We start from the raw sequence: 19,876 nt of genomic DNA, 5'->3' as shown, positions 1-19,876 counted from the left end.
GCCCCTTGTCCCTCGCTGGCGATTTCCCTTCATTGGCAATCGCATCCTCTAGCTTGATGTACCAATCAGCTCTATCTAAAAACTCCTGGGTACTTTTAACCCCATGCTTCCTGAGGCTACTCTAGAGGGGAGAATGGTGCCTAACCCCAGCAGTTAGGGCCATCATCTTGCCTTCACCACCCACAGTCTTGGCTCCTGTTGCGGCTCATATGAAGCACTGAACGTAATCCTTCAAAGGCTCCCCCTCTTTCTGGCATATCTCGACCAGTTGGTTCGCCTCGGTGGGGTGCACACGACCCGCGTAGAACTGTTCGTAAAAATCCTTCACGAACATCTCCCAGGATACTATACTTGCAAGAGGGAACTCAAAGAACCACTCCTGGACGGCATCAGAAAGTGTCGTTGGGAAGATCCTGTAGCGAGCATCTTTAGAGACTTTCTAAATGTCCATTTGTATCTCAAACTTGTTAACATGAGATACGGGGTCTCCATACCCGTCAAAATTTGGCAGGGTCGGCATCTTGAACTTGCTGGGGGTTTCCGCCACAGCAATCCTTTGTACAAAAGGGGTGCCTCTCCTCCGATCGTACTCGATGTGCGATGTCTGCCCCTGACCAGCTGCTGCACAGCCTGGTTTAGGGCATCGATTTGAGCCTGAAAGGCTTCCGGAATTGCTGGGGCCTCTGGTGCCGGGGGAATGTACTCATCATGCCTTTCTCGACGGTCTTTGAGTACGTCCTCAAGTCGTCGTCTCTTCGCCGCTGCGCACTGGCTTTGAGCCGGCTAAAGACATTATTTTGTCTGGGCTGCCCCCCAGCGTTATGTCCTGCTTGTCGGTCTTCTCTAGGTGGGGGGCTCCTGCCTCCACCTCTTTCTTCGTTCCTCTGACCAGCATTTCCTCTACCTGAGTCGGCCTCATTGTAGTCATGGTCATCTCTTTACCTTGATTGGCTATGATGCAACCGACTATTTCCTATGTTGCCTCCTTGGGCTGGAATTTCCCGAGCGTTAGGGGGAGGCCTGCGTTGGTCGATGGGTCCCCGTGCATTGTCATGCCGTGAGGGGCCCCTGACCGCAGAGCCTATGTTGGCAGAAGAACGCTGCCACTTGCTCGGTGGATTCGGCTCTTCACCCCCTGGGCGTCTAGGGCTGTTGGGCTATTGCCCGGCCCTATTCTGCCTCGGGCGCGGGGGATTGCCTCGACCAGCCTGAGACGGAGGTTGCGTCTCAGGATCCCTAGGTGGGATATCATCCTGAGGCACAGGTGGCTGCTCCAGCCTCTGAGGGCTTATTGGCTGGAGCGGAGGGCTAGGATTCGGACCCCTTTGAGGTGGCCCGCTTGGGGGTTGATCAGGCTGGCGTAGCCTGATTCCTAGCCAAATATAGGGCTACTTCAAGGGCTGCCATGGCATCCCTCTGCCGATGGTCCATCTCCGCCTGCCGATCGCTCAGCTCTTGGCGCTGGCACTCTATCCCCCTTTGCTGCGATGCCATAATCTCGACAGCATTCTCCTGGTTGGCCCTCAGATTGGCCAACTCATATTACAACACCCCCAGTGTTGTCTTCAGGGTCTTAGAGTCCAACTCCTCATCATCAAACTCCAAATGAGGTTCGTCTTCAGCCACATTTGGGGGATGAGGCTGGGATGGTGCAGCGACAGCCTATCCAGTCTTCTTGGTAGTTTCTTCCATTAGATCTTCTTGAGTTCAACTCTCAATGAAAGCACCAGAATGTTGACCCTCGTTTTGGTCAACAACACGGAGTCTAGAAAACGACAGAAAAATAATATAGAGCTTGAGAAAACGATCTAATGGAAAATAAAGAACACAGAGAATTATATTGGTTTGGCCCCAGTGATTGGTAATAACCTATGTCCACTTGATACTATTATTAGTGTTGAGCTCTAAAGGTGTGATCAAAGAACTAGGGTTCCTGAGTTTCACAGTCCTTAGAAGAAGAAAAAAATATAAACGATGGATAATAGTAATCTAATTCGGAAAAAGAAAAAAAGGATCCCTTCCTTGAGCTATTTCTTGTGTATTTATAGGCTCAGGAAGGGTTACATGAATCAAGTAATAATATCCTCCCTTAATAAATGGATTTTCAGGTCATAATGAAGAGATATTCTCGGATATCATTACAACTGTACAGATCTTTTCATAAATGAACTGAGTATACGACCAGTTTGGTCGTATACAAAACTTGAATTTTGCATGTAGAAATATTTCTGGTCGATAGGCGAGCAGTATCTCTGCCACATGTTCAACCACGTGTCGAAAAGTCTTGCCACGTCATCAATAGCTATTTTTTGGATAAATAGTATCAATTATTTCGATACCTATGCGCCTGTTGCAACAACAACTTCTATAAGAATTTTGTTCGCTTTAGCTTCTACACACAACTTGTATGTTCATCAAATGGATGTCAAAACGGCATTCCTTAATGGTGACCTCAATGAGGAGGTCTATATGGAACAACCCGAAGGGTTTGTCCTACCAAAATATGAACATAAAGTTTGTAGACTTGTAAAATCCTTATATGGATTGAAACAAGCTCCTAAGCAATGGCATGAGAAATTTGATCAAGCCATCATGTCTAATGGGTTTAGACATAATAATGGAGACAATTGTTTGTATTCCAAAACTTGTAAGGGATATGTAATCATTGTTTGCTAATATGTGGATGACATGCTTATTCTAAGTAATAACATGAAAGGGATAGAAGAAACGAAGAGGTTTCTATCATCAACCCTCAAGATGAAAGATCTTGGAGAAGTTGATACCATACTCGGTATCAAAGTAAAGAAACATAGTGGGGGTTTTACGTTAGGGAAAGCCCACTATGTTGAGAAAGTATTGAACAAATTTAACCATCTCAAGGTTAAAGATTCCAATACTCCATTCGATCATAGTGTAAAACTAGAGAAGAATGAAGGAATAGCAGTGGCTTAATTGGAGTATGCTAGTGCTATAGGGAGTCTAATGTACGCTGCCCAGTGTACTAGACCTGATATAACATTTGCAATAAGTAAACTTAGTAGGTTTACAAGTAATCCAAGTGTGGATCACTGGAAGGCAATTGGAAGAGTCCTAGGTTATCTCAAGAAAACCAAAGGACTAAACCTTCACTACTCCAAATTTCTTTCGATATTAGAAGGATATACAGATACAAGTTGGATATCCAATCTTGGGGACAACTGGTTGGGTATTTACACTTGGTGGAGGTGCAATTTCTTAGGGTTCCAAGAAACAAACTTGTATATCTCATTCCACTATGGAAGCAGAGTTCATAGCTCTAGCTGCTATCGGCAAAGAGGCAGAATGGTTAAGGGATCTGTTGATAGAGATTCCCCTAATCAAAGAGAATGTATCTACTATATCGATACATTGTGATAGCCAAGCGACATTGGCTAGAGCATACAACGGAGTGTATAATGGGAAGTCTAGACACATTAGTCTAAGACATGGATATGTAAGAGAATTAATTCAAAGAGGAGTCATCTCAATATCCTATGTGAGAACAAGTGAAAATCTGGCGGATCCTTTCACTAAGCCACTAAGGAGGGATTTAGTGGCCGCATCATCTCGAGGGATGGGACTTAAACTCCCTAAAGAGATTCACGATTGATGGTAACCTATCTTAACACTAGTTATTCAACTAGTGTTAGGTTCAATAGGTAATAACAAGTCAGTCAAGTTAATATTAGTTGTACTCAAAACAAGTCTCATCTGAGATATTGAGTACTTGTGTGTTACCAAGTTGAGGGTTAAAACCGAAAGGTTTTTTTAATAGAATTCAGTCTTGTAAAGACAAGTATTTTTGGTAACAAAATGCTGTAAGAATTCTACCTATATGGACCTAGGGGTGGTGCCGCCTCTCATGAGAATTTGGAGTATTCTCAAGAACGTCCATGAATGGAAAGTGCACATGGCCATTAACGGTGCAAAGCGAGACATAGAGGTCTCAAGTGAACATCGCAAAGGTGTGTGTGTTATCACCAATTTATTATCATGAAAAGATGGTTCAATTCCTAGTGCAACCAAATTTTCGACAAATTTTGTGATAATTACACTATAGTAAAGTTCAAGTTGAAAAACACTTTGCTTTATGCACTAATGCAATGACTCCTATAAGAGAGAGTTCTTATTTAATCAAGTGGGGGATATGTTATATTTTAAAATATAATGATTGATTAAATAAGTGTTACAATAGATAACTATTTAATCTAGTGGGGGAATGTTATACTATTTTATAATATAATATTATATTATAATATAATATTTTAGATTAAATAAATGTGACAAAGAGTGTCACATATTGTAACATATAATTGAGAGTTACAATATTTAGATATATGAGATATATCCAAATAATGTAACATATTTGGTGTTACAAATTTGTAACTTCCAAATATTACCCTTTATTGTGTAAATTTGTTGTTACACAATATTGAGATGAATTTCATAAATCCATATGTGATATGGCTGTTAGAGATATGATTTTAACCCCAATAATGTGTTTTGGGAGTTACAAAATCATTTGGGAGGGTTTGGAACTGTTTGGAAAAACAACACATTATTTAGTGCTGAAAATGGTTGGTGGCCGCGGCCACAGGCTAAAAACTGACAATTTTTTTCAGTTTTTTCAATCTTTGTTGAACGGCTCAAAAAACCCAAATAACTCCTAAATCTCATTTTTAATTCCATATTAATCCAATTAAACATTGGCAACAGCCATGGGGGTTGGTGGAATTTGAAATTCAAATGATGTCTCTAAACTCTATAAATAGGAGCCTATAGCTCACTTGTAAGACACACCATTTCTATCCATTAGAGCACTTGGCTAGAAACACCTTGAAGCTTGATAATTCCATAAAGCATTTCCTATAATCTATGAGAGATCCCTTAGTGCTTGAGTTAGGGGGAAATAAGCTTTTGGACATAGGTTTCAAACCTTGTTCAAGTTGGTGATCCCCAACACTCTTCACTTTGGTAGTGTGAGTGAGAGTTGTTTATCTTTTGTTTCTTGTTCCTTTCTTTCATTCTATTGCTTTTCATCTTTATATTGTTCTTCTCAATTTACTTATATTTCTTGTTCAAGAGTTGTAATCTTTTTTTTTTCAAACACTTTACTTTATTTGTAACATTTTGCTTAGAGTTGTATTTTACTATTCTCTTATTCTTCATCATCCTCTTCATTTTCTTTGTTTATTTGTAATTTTCAGTTATAGAGTTGCAACTCTTTTTAATCAATCATTATTTATTTGTAATATATTGCATAGAGTTGTAATTTATTATTATTTCCATTGAGGAAAAATACATATTTTCCTAACAGTTCGGCCCCAATAAAATGTAATAACCTACATCCACTTAGTGTTCTTATTGATGTAGAATTCAAAGAACTGTGATCAATGAACTAGGGTGCACGAGTTTCACAAGCTCTCGAATAAATACAATTATGGTGGATAAAAACACTCTCTTTCTCTCTTAGAATTCTTAAGTTCGCCAAAAGTCCCAAAAAAGTCCCTTCTCTTGAGCCCCTTAATTCTTATATATAGGCTCAAGGAGTTCTACATGGGCCAATGGACCTTAATTATATTTAATACAGACATATCTAAATAATAATGGAAATTACAATTAATACGTAATTGCAAGATTACATATCTGAAGGGAAATAAATGAAAATATGCAACCAGGCTGGTCGCCCATAACTATGATGTCTGATGAGCCAATTCTCTTCTGGTCGATGGTCGAACAGATTATACTCACTTAAACTGCCAGTTATAGATTTGTAACACTTTATATCATGCAATGTTCACTTCTTTGGTTTTCTGATATTCGGTATTTGAGTTTTTGAATGTTCTTGAGAAAAAATTATTTTGGGGTAATCAGGCTCGTAGGTAGTAACATGGTAGGGTAGGAGTTTAAATTCAGAAAAAAACACTAAATGGGGCGGCTTGGGAAGTAGGATTACTGATTTAGGGCGTACAATCAAAGAAAATTTTGATTTTTATGCACTCGGAATAATCTGGGTTTTTCCTGCCTATTTTCGGAGTCGAAAACTTTTCCTGAAAAAACTTTTCACTTCTGCTTTTTAATCTGTTTTTCCAAATTGTTCGCATGTTTTTAGTGTTTATGTTAGAATGCTGCTAGTCATATAAAAATTTATCTTTTATACACGGGCAACGTTATCCCAATGTTTCCACTTCTTATGTCTGTTGGCCGTAGATCCTCATCTCCCCTTTTCTGTTCCCAGGTTTTCATGCACGGTCCTTGGGGAGGTGAGAGACCGATTGAGGACGAATTGCTTGCGCTACTATTCGAGGATCAAGAACAGCCATCACTGCCCTTCTCAGAAGTTCCCTTTTCTCAACACAACTCAAAAAACAGACCTCCGACCAGTTCAACGAATATGGGTCGCGTAAAATCTATTGCTCAAAGAAAGAAGAAAACAGCCAACCTTTCTTTTAATCAGCCTACCCCTTGCACTGAGGCTCCTTCTACAAACCCCCAGCCCATAAACACTTCACCACCAGAAATTCAACCTAAAGCTCAGCCTCACGACGACCTTAGGCCAGAGGTTGAATGGTACGTTGCACCTCCTAGCATCATATCTACTAGGATGGTAACCAACTATCTCAAGAAGTAAGGTCTTCCTGGGATAACCCTCATCAAACCTTCACCCGGCCAGCAGGCAAACGTGCCTGGGGGCGCCTTCAGCGCATGGTCGAGGTATCATATCAAGGAAGGGCAATCTTGCCTCTGCACAAATTCTTTCAAGGGGTGGCCAATTATTTTGAGGTCGCCCCTTTTCAAATTACCCCCAACGGATATAGAGTAATTTTTGCACTCTATATCCTTTATAACCATAAGAGATGGCCAGTACCAACACCACATGAGATCAACTACCTGTTCGATCTCAAATCCAACCCCAACCACAACAACACGGGGTTCTTCCACTTCTACCACCAGGAGTCTGCTCGCACCTTCCTGAGCGACCTTACCTAGAAGTTCAATGTAGGGAAATATTTCCAGGAATACTTTCTTACAACAGACCTAGTTGCTGATAACCCGGCCTTCACCTGAGGAGGTATATATTTTACTCACTGGTCGTTTAGTTTCTTCTAGATTTTCTATACCGTCTTCAGAACTTTGGTGTTGTTTAGGCCCATGGTACCGACCAGTCCCTACTCCAGAGATAGAGATAAGGGCAGCAACCTTAGCCAGCATGACAAACATCGAAAAGAGCATCAAGGAGTTGGTAACTAAAAGAAACTTAAGGCTGGTTGGCCTTCTAGCACCTCATCAAGATATGAGGGAGTCTACAGTAAGGAGTACTACTGGAGGAGAGATCCCTGAGCAGCACCAGGATGTGTCACAGCCCCCGATAAGGTGGGCAACAGGAGTGACCATCAGGGAACCTTCTAGCCTCCCACGAGCTGCTGCAATTCCGACCCAACACGGGAAGGGCAAGCAGAAAATTCCTGAACACCCTGAGCCCATACTCGAGTCCTCTAATGAGAACGGTATTGACTTCTCACTCTTAGACAGTTTGCCCATTCCCAGTCATTTATTTGACGAGGACGACAACTTTAAATATGCGACTAGTTTAAATTCAGACTTCTTCAAGGCTGAAAGTGAGCGTAGGAGTAGTACAATTAATAATGTATCGACCAGTAGTAATAGCTCGGGTATATTAGTTAGAATTTTTCTTACTCATATTTCCTTGATTTAGGAAGTATCTCAATCTATATTGCCTGATTGTTTGTTTCTATCCTGCAGTCATGCCTTTCGACGATGCATTTGGTCTGGACAGCCTACCCAAAGCCACTGCTCCTACGAGCAGAAAGAAGGAAAGCAGGCGACATCCTGGGGAAAGCAGTAGTGATCCCTCAAAGAAAAGGGCTCAGACTGAGGATCCTCCTACACCTGTACCTTCCAAGGAAACTACTCCTCCTCCAGCTCTCATCGACCAGACTCCTCCATTAGCTCCCATCGACCCGACTCCTCCACCAACACCCATCGACCAGACTCCTCCTGATCAGTCAGGAAATACTCCATGAGAGGCTATCATGAACATATCCTTCAACTCAGCCAACGACAAGCTGAAGAAGCTATCAAGGCATTGGCGCAGTCGAGAAGCCATCAGCAACACTGGTTCCATGAAGGTCGACTAAATTTTCAGCCGCAAGCTGAACGAAGTACTTAGTGTAAGTAGCCATTTTTTTTGTGCTTTAATTGTTTGCCTTGTCCTTTTATTTCTACTAACAACTTTATCTTTTCTCTGATCGCATGGAGTTCTAACCTTAAGTACTGGCTAGCATCGCTCGGAGGTGATGGCTGCCGAATGTGCTAAAGAGACTAAGGTTGTTGAGGAGAGACTTGGCGAACAACTCAAAGTGGTCGAGGCCAAACACGCCGAGCAGCTTAAGGCAGCCGAGGAGAAAAATGTTGAACAACTAAGAGATACTGAGGAGAAAATTGCCAAGCTGGGCGAGGAGTTAAAGCAACATAAAGAGGCCCTGACCAAAGTCACTGAATCCAAAGAGAGGTACAAGGAGGCATCGGTGATTAACTACAAAGAGGCCTCCAAACTCCAAGGTGAACTGGCGATCAGTAGGAAAGAAACTATAGAGTTGGAGGAGCGAGTTAAATTGCTCGAAGAGACTAATGTCAGTGACTTGGAGAGGTTCAGGGGAGAAACATTTAACTGCTTTTATATGTTTTGGAAAAACAACTGCGAGGCAAACTTTGATTATTTACCAGAGCGTATGAAGCAGGCTGAGCTGGAAAAATGCGTTGCTTGCCTTGATGAGGAGACAGCTCAGGGATCCCCTGAGATTTCTTTGGCTACGGGAATTGAAGGCATCGACGAGGGTGCTAATACCTCAGTCGACCAGCAACCTCAACAAGATCCTACAACTTCTCCTACTGCTTCATAATTTTACTTATGTTATTTTGTAACTAGGACACACGAACCACGGTTCGTGATGTCAAGAAAATTTTATGTTGTGTAGGGAAACTTTTAATATAATTAGCAATTACATCCGAGCAGCAACTACTCGCAGTGTAAAACATTTTAATTTTGATATTATAATATTTGCAATTTATTATAACATCTGTTCGCATGACCGAACTTAGCATAGCACTTTGTTTTGATTTAACAAAATTTAAACAAAATTTTGAAAAATACTCTAAGTACCATAGTATCCTTTCCCTTATTTTGCCCGTGTGTTTACATATACTTGCTGATATGCTTTGCTTGATTAGTACATTATATGCCCCCTAAGTGATTGAGGAGCTTAAGGTCCTCGATCACTTCCCGAGACCAAGACCTGTTCGAACATTACTGCTCGTAAAAATACTTATAAAAAATGATTATATAGCAAAACAATACACGTAATGAGAAAATACTTGTAATAAATACAATAATTGGCAAGAATAACTGGTTGCACACAATTCCTTTTATTTATCGTAATAAATGGACAATTGTGTATGTACGAGTGATCAAAAAATTGATCTTACACTTATAAGCGACTAGTCATACGACTGACTAACCCTTGTTCATAAACTTGTAAAAAGTGAAATTAATACAAGCCAGTTCTTTAAAAAGAACTGTTTATTGATAATACTTATGCATGTGTTCTCCATTCCAATAGCGAGGAATGAGATCTCCATTTAAGCGAGCAAGTTTATAGGTGCCTCGTTGGGGGACTTCTTCAATTTGATACGGACCTTCCCAGTTAGGTCCAAGCACTCCAGCAGCTTGATCGCGGGTGTTAAGGAAAACTCTTCTAAGTACCAAATCTCCCACGTTAAATTTTCTTTTGCATACTTTAGAGTTGAAATACCGAGTGACCTTTTGCTGGTACGCTGCTACTTGGAGTTGAGCTTGCTTGCGCTTTTCATCGACCAAATCCAAAGATTCCATTAATAGTTGACTATTCACACTCTAATCGTATGCCAGCCTTCTATGCGATGGTGGATCGAATTCTACAGGCAACATGGCTTCATATCCATAGGCGAAGTAAAATTGAGTATGGCTTGTTGCTGTTCGATGGGATGTTCTATACGACCAAAGGACTTCAGGTAATTGTTCTGGACATGCCCCCTTCGCTTCTTCAAGCCTTTTCTTCAGGGTATCCTTCAATGTCTTGTTGACAGCTTCAACCTGTGTTGTTTACCTGCGAGTGATCGACTGAAGAAAAACTCTTGATAATCCCGTGCTTTTCGCAAAAATATGTGAACAAATCGCTGTCAAATTGTGTGTCGTTATTTGAGACAATCTTTCTTGGCAAACCATAGCAACACACAATGTTCTTGACCATAAAATCTAGCACCTTCTTGGTCGTTATTGTTGCAAGTGGCTCAGCTTCGGCCCACTTTGTGAAGTAGTCAACAGCAACTACAACATACTTGACGTTGCCTTTTCCCGTGGGTAAAAACCCGATCAAATCTATTCCCCACATTGCGAACGGCCAGGAGTTTTGCATCTGTTTTAGGGGCTGCTCGCAGTATCTTGGAGAACCTTTGGAACTTGTCACACTTCTAAAAAAAATCCACAGAATCCTCATTCATTGTTGGCCAGAAGTATCCTTGCCTTAGGATCTTTTTTTATAAACTCTGCCCCCCAACATGATCTCCGCAGAAACCTTCATGGACTTCTCGCATTAATTCTTTAGCCTTTTCCTTCGAAACACACCTTAGAAATGGCATTGAGTACCCTCTCCTATACAAAATTCCATGGACCAAAATGAATCGATCTGACTGTCTCTAGAGGGTTCTTGCTTTGTTTCTGTCCGCCGGCAGCACTCCATGCTCTAAGTATTCAATGAAGGGCGTCATCCATGTGTCTGTTGCTTGGATTACCAGGGACGACTCTTCTGCTTGTATGCTCGGTGCGAACAAATGTTCAATAGGTACTATACTCAAGGTGTCAGCATCCTTCGCGCTTGCTAACTTGGCCAAAGCATCAGCGTTTGAGTTCTGGTCGTAAGGTACTTGCTGGAGAGTATATTTTACTAATTGTGCCAGTAATTCATTTGCTTTGTTCAAATAAGCAACCATCTTCAGACCCCAGGCTTGATATTCTCCAATAATTTGATTAACCACTAACTGAGAGTCACTACAGATTTCAAGTGACTTTATATCCATGTCCTTGGCTAACCTTAATCCTGCAAGCAGAGCTTCGTATTCAGCTTCGTTATTGGACACCGTGAAGTCGAATCTGACTGCACAGTGGAACCGATGTCCTCCAGGCATGACTAAGATTAAACCTGCTCCAGCATTGTGCTCATTGGAAGAGCCATCTATGAACAACTTCCAGGAAGGAGTTTGGCTTTCGAGTTCAGGCTCTTTTATTGGCTCGGTACCCTGGAGCCCAGTAAATTCTGCGACAAAATCTGCTAGAGCCTGTCCCTTCATAGCTGCTCGTGGCGAGTAAAAATTATCAAACTATCCAAGTTCAACTGCCCATTTTAAAAATCGATCGACGGCTTCTGGTTTCTACAGGACTTGCTGTAGCGGCTAGTCAGTGAGTACTATTATGGGGTGAGCTTGGAAGTAGGGTCGTAGCTTTCGGGAGGCTAAAATCAGGCCATAGGCTAATTTCTCAATGGGTGGATATCGCAGTTCTGATCCTACTAGCCTCTTGCTTATATAATACACAACCTTTTGCACATGTTCCTCCTCTCTGATCAGGATAGTGCTAGCAGCATACTCACTGACTGCCAAATAGATGAACAAAGTTTCTTTTTCGACCGGTTTTGAAAAAATTAGTGGTTGTAACATACGGGACTTTAGAGCCTGGAAAGCTTGCTTGCACCCTTTTGTCCACTCAAATTTCTTATTGCCCCTAAGTAGATTAAAAAATGGAACGCATTTGTCCGTTGATTTGGAAATAAATATACTCAAAGCGACAATCCTCCCGGTTAGACTTTGAACATCTTTAATTTTTGTTGGCGACTTCATCTCGATCAGGGCCTTGATCTTTTCAGGATTAGCTTCGATACTTCACGAGTTCACTATGAATTCCAAAAATTTCCTTGATCCAACTCCGAAGGAACACTTAAGAGGATTCAACTTCATCTGATATTTCAAGCACTCTTGTAGGTCCCCGATGTGTTCTTCTGCCTTCTTTGACTTAACCATCATGTCATCAACATATACCTCCATGTTAACACCAATCAGCTCTTTGAACATGTGATTGACTAGTCGCTGGTAAGTCGCACCAGCGTTTTTCAAACCGAAAGGAATTACTTTGTAACACTAAAGCCTTGTATTGGTTCGAAAGCTAGTGTGATCATCATCAGGTGGGTGCATATTGATCTGATTGTATCCAGAGTATGCATCCATGAATGATAGGATCTCATGACCTGAAGTGGCATCGACCAGCTGGTCGATCCTGGGGAGTGGGAAACAATTCTTCGGGCAGGCCTTATTAAGGTCTGTGAAATCCACACATGTCTTCAACTTGCCATTCGGCTTGGGAACCAACACGGGATTAGAGACCCAAGATGGATAAAATGCCACCCTGATGAATCCGTTCTCCTTTAGCTTCTCGACTTCTTCTTTTAACGCCTTTGATCTATCTTTGTCGAGCAGCCTCCTCTTTTGTTGTACTAGTGGAAAACTTTTATCTATGTTTAAGATATGACTAATAACTATTGGGTCAATCCCAACCATATCCTTATGCGACCAGGCAAACACCTCCCGGTTCTCCTTTAAAAATTCCACCAGTTTTTTCTTTATTGTTGTCTCTAAGTTTTTATCGACTTTCACAACCCTGGTCGGATCTGCCTCATCAAGTTGGACCTCCTCGAGGTCCTCGACTGGTCCTACATCTTCTTCAAAATCCCCAAAGTGAGGATCTAAATCCCTATCCTCACTTTGGGCAACACCCTATTTGGTGACTTGCTCACCTGATTGGGCTTGTACTTCATTGGCCAATAGCAACCCTTTCTCGACTCTTTCTCTTGATCCACCCCTTTTTTCCTTGGTAATCAAGGAATTATAGCATTCCCGCGCTTCTCGCTGGTTTCCCAACACGCACCCTACTCCTACGTCGGTTGGAAACTTCATGGCAAGGTGCCAGACAGAGGTTATGGCTCGCAGGTCAACTAGAATAGGCCTTCCAATCACAACATTATATGCAGAAGGACAGTCAACTACTATAAAAGTAGTGAGTAATGTCTTGTTCGCAGGTGCAGTTCCTGCTGTGATCGGAAGCTTGATCGACCCCGTTGGCGCGAGCCCTTCGCCAGAAAATCCATAAATGGTTTGGTTGCATGGCTCCAAATCCTTCACTGACAACTTCATCCTCTGAGTGAAGACTTGTACAAAATGTTCACTGACCTCCCTATATAAACTAACACCCACTTAACCATCATATTAGTGATTTGGACGTCCACGACTAGAGAATCCGAATGGGGAAATCGGATATGCTAGGCATCAAGCTCAGAGAAATTTATCAGTTCTTCCTCAGTTCGAGATTTTTTGGGATTTCTCTCCTCTACATTCAACATTTCAATGTTCTGGTCGTGACGTAAGATTCGGGCGTACCGCTCCCTTGCCTTCCCACTATCCCTTGCTAGGTGTGGGCTGCCACATATGGTCAGCAATGTACCCGCCACTGGAACTGACTGTAAAGGGGGCGAGCATTGGGGTACAGGTGCCTGCTCGTTGCCTCCTTGAGCTTCTCGCTGAGAACCTCTAGTGGCTCATACATATCTTCTCAGGTATCCTTGCCTGATAAGGAACTCAATCTCATCTTTAAGCTGGTTGCACTCATTGGTGTCATGACCATAGTCGTTGTGCAAACGACAAAACTTGGTTGTATCTCTCTTGGAGATATCTTTCCTTATCGGTGTTGGTTGTTTGTAAGGGACAGTGGTGTTGGTAGCCTGGTACACTTTCGCTCTGCTTTCGACTAGGGCCGTATAATTGGTGAACCCTGGCTCGTATCTGTTACTTTTAGGGCGCTTATTCTCAGACGTTGATGGCTCGTGGTTCGCCCTTTTCCCTCCATTTTTCCTGTTTCTTTTGTCATTTCTATTGGGTTTCCCATACCCATTTACGGCTTTGGTGGGATCTTCCTTCGGACCCTGGTCGTTTGCAGGCGCCTTCCTTTCGTTGGCAATTGCCTCCTCGAGCTTGATGTACTGGTCCACTCGGTCTAAGAATTATTGGGTGCTCATCACCCCATTCTTCCTTAAACTGTTCTAGAGGGATGAATGGCGCCATACTCCAGCAGTAAGTGCCATCATCTTCCCTTCATCACCAACTGTCTTAGCCCCAGCAACGACTCGCATAAAACACTAGACATACTCCTTCAAGGATTCGCTCTCCTTCTAGCGTATCTCTACCAATTGGCTGGCTTCGATCGGATGTACTCGACCAGCGTAAAACTGCCCATAGAACTCTTTCACAAACATCTCCCATGACACTATGCTAGCATGAGAAAATTTGAAAAACCACTCCTGAGCAGTATCAGATAAGGTGGCCAGAAAGATTCTACATCGAGCGTCATCTAACACCTTCTGGATGTCCATTTGTATCTCGAATTTATTCACATGAGATACTGGGTCTCCACATCCATTGAAGTTGGATAAGACTGGCATCTTAAATTTGCTTGGGGTTTCGGCCATTGCTATTCTTTGTATGAATGGAGTGCTTCTTCTCCGATCATTCTCAATGTGGGATGTTCGGCTCCCCACTAACTACTGGATGACCTGATTCAGTGCATCAAGCTAGGCCTGTACAACATCTGGCACTATTGGGGCGACCAGTGCTGGAGGGGCATACTCGTCGTGCCTTTCCTGCCTGTCATTAAGTACATCCCTCAAGTCATCATCCCTATGCCTTTGCTCACTAGCGCCCAATCGATCAAAGACGTTGGGTTTCCTAGGTTGCCCCCTAGCATTCTGGCTCATCGACCGATTTTCTCTTGGTGGGGGATTCTGTAATGCCCCGAAATCCCTAATGCGGTTTAATGGCTGGATTAGTAGGCCGGGAGGGCCATAATTGTTTAATTATCTCATTAAATGATTATATGCATATATTATGTGAATTATATTATAATATGATGTTAAATGCATGCATGTGGGTCCACATTTCATTACAGGGGTGTTTTGGTAATTTGGCCCGTCGAGGGCGTAATTGTATATTTGCATGCATGTCGGTGACATATTTTTGAGACCACATTATAATGTGGATTTGCTCGAGCTATTCGGCACGAGACGATCTTTGAGTGAGAATTAGCGGTTTAGTCATATCAGGTTTAGATCGGGGCTCGGGATGAGTCTCGGGGTGATTTTAATGATTAGAGTGTTGCCGGAAATTAAAGGGTAACAGGATATGAATTATTGGTGTTTGAGAATATCGAGAATAGCGAGAATTGGAGAGCATTAATTATGATTTAGGAAATAGGTGGAAAACTTCGATTTTTCCCTTGGGAGCCTTTATAAATCTTTATTTGACCTAGGGGTATTTTGGTCTTTTCACCCCTAGGATAGATTTAAGCCATTGAAGGTTGTAGAAGGAAGGGAAAACAGAGAATAGAACAAACCTTCTCCCGTACCTATTTTCTCTCTCTTTCTTGGATTTTTGAGCTTATGTTGAGGAATCAAGCTTGGGAAGTAAGTACTGAGAGTTTGGGAGTGTGTTCCACCATTGAAGATCATCATAATCTAAACTTGAGGTAAGTTTCTAGCCATTAAATTCCTGGTTTGCTCTGTTTTAGTTAGGGAATTCAGTTGAGATTTCTAGGTTGGTTTATTGGTTTAGTTGGGAGTTTTTGGCTAGGGTTCTTGTGGTTGTGATGCTTAGGACTTGTGGGGATGGTTTTTGGGTTCATTTGGCACCAAAATGGAGGTTTGGAAGCATTGGAATTGAGTTGGAAATGAAGGAGTCGGAGGAAGAAGATTCAGGGGTTGATCTGGCTGGGTGTAGCGCTACAGCGCCCACAAGGGGGCGCTACAGCGCTACCCAAGGTTGGCATGGGCGGTTTTGGGTTCTGAGATTAGCGCTGGGGTGCTAGTGAGTAGCGCTACCCTGTTCCTTCAGAATCCCATTTTGAGTGTTTTTAAGGGTTTTTGGCTCGGGGTTTCAATCCTTAAGGCCCGGGATCGAATCTACTCACCGTGTGGGTACGTTTTGAGGTCCCGAGAGTGGGGTTAGGTCAAGACCCTTTCATTTTTTATTTTCATTAATGGAGGTTATAATTGGTTATGATTAGGTAACCGCTAAGGAATCAAAAGGTCGATCGTTGTCAGGGGTCGTTCTTGTTCTATTTCTCGCTCGAACCAGAGGTAAGAAAACTGCACCCTGTGTATATGACATGCGTGGTTGTTATAGAGGCATGTTGGTTGTTAAATGTGGACATTGATTGCATATTAAATGCTTAGCAGATCTTGCTTACATGTGTATGGCACTGACTAGTCAGGGACGACACTGGTCGCGTATTACTGACTTGAGAGTCAGAAACGGCATAAGCGTCCTAAACGTTGGGCCGATAAAAGATTAGATCTAATCGATATCAGCTTTGAATGACTCTAGGAGCATTAATGATGGACCGACCCTAAGGTCAATTAAAATTATAAGTGTTTGACTAGTTACCCAGAGCCAGGGCCAAAGGCCTAGGTGTCTGCTTGTCACGTGGCTAGGGAGCGGAATCCCATGGTTGTGACTCTATGGTCATGCAGTAGGTTATATTGGTGACTTGTTCATCGAGCACCTATCTTGATAAGCTAGTGAAAGGATCACTTATTTATAAGCCCAAGTGACCCTATCGTCACATGGCTATTGGGAACGGGACCCACTTTAGTGACTTTTCTAAGTGTCACTCTTCTATTTTGGACTGAAAGTCCTGAATGATTATTATGATCATTATTGATATTATATTCATGCGTCATTTTGTTTTCTTGCTGGGCTTCGGCTCATGGGTGCTATGTGGTGCAGGTAAAGGGAAAGAAAAGCTCACCCAACCTTGAGTGGAGAGCTTAGGTGGTGATGTGTACATATGCGGCTGCTTGACCACCACAGCCAAGGAGTTCACAGAGGAACTAGGGGGTTTACCCTATTTTTGCCGCTTAGGTCGGCGGGTTGTAAATTTAAACAGTAATGACCATTTTGAGTTGTAAATAACTTGTAAACGTTTTGATGGGCTCATGAACAGTTTTATGTTTTAAATAAAAGATATCATTTCCTTTTGATTGGTTTTTCACCTTAACCTATTAATAACACCCAGAAGCACGTTTTTAACCAAAGGACTCGGGTAGCGAGTCAAATTCACGATTCATCGTTCACCGTAACTGTCTTGGGGTAACCAGAGCGTTACAACTTGGTATCAGAGCATGCCAAGGTTAGGGTTTCTATAGACTGGCTGGGCATGTACACTCACCACTGAAGACAAGCTAGACTCATGGTTTGGTAACTATTTATGTAGTTATATGTATAACTGCTTAAATATAGTATATATGCTTTACCTGTAGACATGAGAAACCATGTTTAGTGCATGGCTTATGACATTTGGACGGATTCCTACCATGTCTGAGTGTTACCATGTGAACATGTCCTGGTTTTCTTTCAAGAAGCAAATTAATTGCTATCTTGCTTTTTCAAAAAGATTCTTACCCACTTTTTACCACCTTCGTGGCATCAATTTCCTCGAGCGCCACTTCCTCGAGTTCTTCAAGAAGTTCGAGATCGACCCTTTCTTCTACTCTGGGAACGATCTCCTCATCTATCTCAAAGATGGATCCATCCGTCTCTTGAATAACTACAATAGTCTGCGCACTTGTTTGATTCATTCCTCTCATGGAAATGTTTTAGCATTCCCTTCCTGCGAACTGGCCTCCCTTCAACGTTCCGATGCCACTAAAAGTCGGGAACTTAATGGCCAGGTGCGTGACAGATGATACTGCCCCCAGCCCAATCAGGGCGGGTCTCCCAAGCAGTATGTTGTAGGTCGACAGGGTGTCCACTACCACGAACTCCATCATCTTGGTTACCGAGACTGGATAGTCTCCCAATGTCACCGGGAGTTCAATGGATCTCGTACAGGCCATCCCTTCTCCTGAAAAACCGTACAACGTTGTTGCCCATGCTTTCAAATTGTGAAGTGTGAGTCCCATCTTTTCTAGAGTGGCCTTGTAAAGGATTTTCACCGAGCTCCTGTTATCAATCAGGACTCGGCGTACCCTTATGTTCGCGAGCTGGAGAGTAATGAGCAGGGGTCGTTGTGATGAAATTGGACGTGTGATGCGTCCTCTTCAGTACATGTGATGGGTTGGGTCTCAACCCTCAGCTGCTATGGAGCTCATGGTTCAAGTTCGTAGGGAGAATCGTCTCTAGTCTTGAGCTCGTTAACATATCTCTTTTGGGCGTTCCTGCCCGAACCTGCAATATGAGGTCCCCCCCGAGATGGTTACTACATCCTCTCCATCAATCGGAGGGGGTCTCTCATCCTCCCAAACTCGGGAGTTATTATGTTGGGCAGGTTGTGCAGCTGCTGCCCTCTGACTTTTTGAGGCTTGATTGGAACTTCGGTTTTTAACATACTGCCTGAAATATCCTCTCGAGATCAAGCTTTTGATCTCGTCCTTCAGTTGTCGACATTCATCGGTTGTGTTTCCGATGTCTCTTTGGAATCTACAATATTTATTTGAGTCCCTTTTCACCTTCTGATTTCGCATGGGGTTAGGTCATCTGAACGGGACCTAATTTTCATTGGCTAGAAATATATTTTCCCAAGTCTCGTTGAGTTCGGTATACACTGTGCAAACAGAGATATATTTATCTCCTTTCTTCTTTTTCCCTCCATCAGCCTCGGAGTTATTCCCTTCATTCTTCTTTCTTTTAGAAGGGTTATCCATGAAGGGTTTTGAAGTTGATGGGGCTTCGAGGTCGAGCCAGAGTTTGCGTTCGTCGTTGTAGTTATGGGCCAAGAGGTCAGGTTTAATGCTAACCTTGCCTCTTCTACATTAAAAAACCTCTAGGCCTTCCGATTGAACTCAGTTAGTGACCTAATGGGTTTTCTTTGTAAATATTCCCAAAGGGGACTCCCTGGTAAAATACCAGCTCTCACAGCCATCAAGTGGCCACTTTCATCGACATTTTGGGCTAAAGTCACTTCTATGTTAAACCTCGTAAGGTAAATCTTTAGTGACTCCCCTTGTTGTTGTCAGACATTGGTCAAGGCTGAGGCTGAGGGCCTGATGCCAACCATAGCCTTGAATTGCTTTTTAAATTCTATTGCTAATTGATCCCAGGACAAGATCGAATGTCTTCGAAACTTTTCAAACCTGTTTTTTGCTGGTCCCGTAAGAGTAGCTGGAAACAACATACATCTGAGCTCGAGCCAACATTGCTGGCTCTCATGACGGTATTATAGTTGCTCAGATGATTGTATGGGTCTGAGTTTCCATCGAATGGTGCTACGTGAGGTATTCTGAATCCTTGCGAAAATAGAGTGTTAGAAATATTCGGGGCAAAAGGCTCGAGCTCCTCATCAGACTCTTCAGCCTTATCTCTGCTCTGCTCATCTTACAGGAGCCTGAATGCCCTTTCCAACTGATCAATCCTTTCTTGGACCAGATCCACTAGGGGTCGAGCCTGAACTTAAGGGAGCTGGTTATCGTTAATAAAAACTCCAGCTCCTTGTCTCAGCATAGGGTTATATGTCGACTGCTTACAACCGTTCAGATGGTCTCGCAGATCAGGGTTCGGGGGATTATCTCGTCCCCGGTTATGGCTCAGGTGATCTCACAGATTAGGATGATTCCCCTAATTCCCTGTATGTCTAGGTTCAATATTATAAATGCTTACAGATCGAGTGTAATACGAGCTCCTGTTTGCGTATCTTACAACCCTTTATGGC

The 19,876-nt window shown here is 42.7% G+C and overlaps 1 protein-coding gene across 1 annotated transcript; it reads left to right on the top strand.

Annotated features, from left to right (window-relative positions):
* The first annotated feature begins 7,228 nt into the window (after positions 1–7,228).
* LOC133815440 (extensin-like) lies at positions 7,229–8,063 on the top strand. Its single transcript, XM_062248279.1, has 2 exons — positions 7,229–7,526; positions 7,783–8,063. The coding sequence occupies exons 1-2, from the start codon at positions 7,229–7,231 to the stop codon at positions 8,061–8,063; spliced, it is 579 nt and encodes a 192-aa protein (XP_062104263.1).
* Positions 8,064–19,876: the final 11,813 nt, after the last annotated feature.

This window comes from Humulus lupulus, chromosome 2, assembly GCF_963169125.1.
Source record: "Humulus lupulus chromosome 2, drHumLupu1.1, whole genome shotgun sequence".
Classification (NCBI taxonomy): Eukaryota; Viridiplantae; Streptophyta; class Magnoliopsida; order Rosales; family Cannabaceae; genus Humulus; species Humulus lupulus.
This window is presented reverse-complemented; position numbering and strand designations above follow the sequence as displayed.

Bases quoted from the DNA above. Each gene is read 5' to 3' on its own strand.
- LOC133815440 (XM_062248279.1), top strand. From the start codon at position 7,229: ATGACAAACATCGAAAAGAGCATCAAGGAGTTGGTAACTAAAAGAAAC. The intron at 7,527-7,782 runs GTATTGACTTCT...TCTATCCTGCAG, and splicing joins CGAGTCCTCTAATGAGAACG to TCATGCCTTTCGACGATGCA.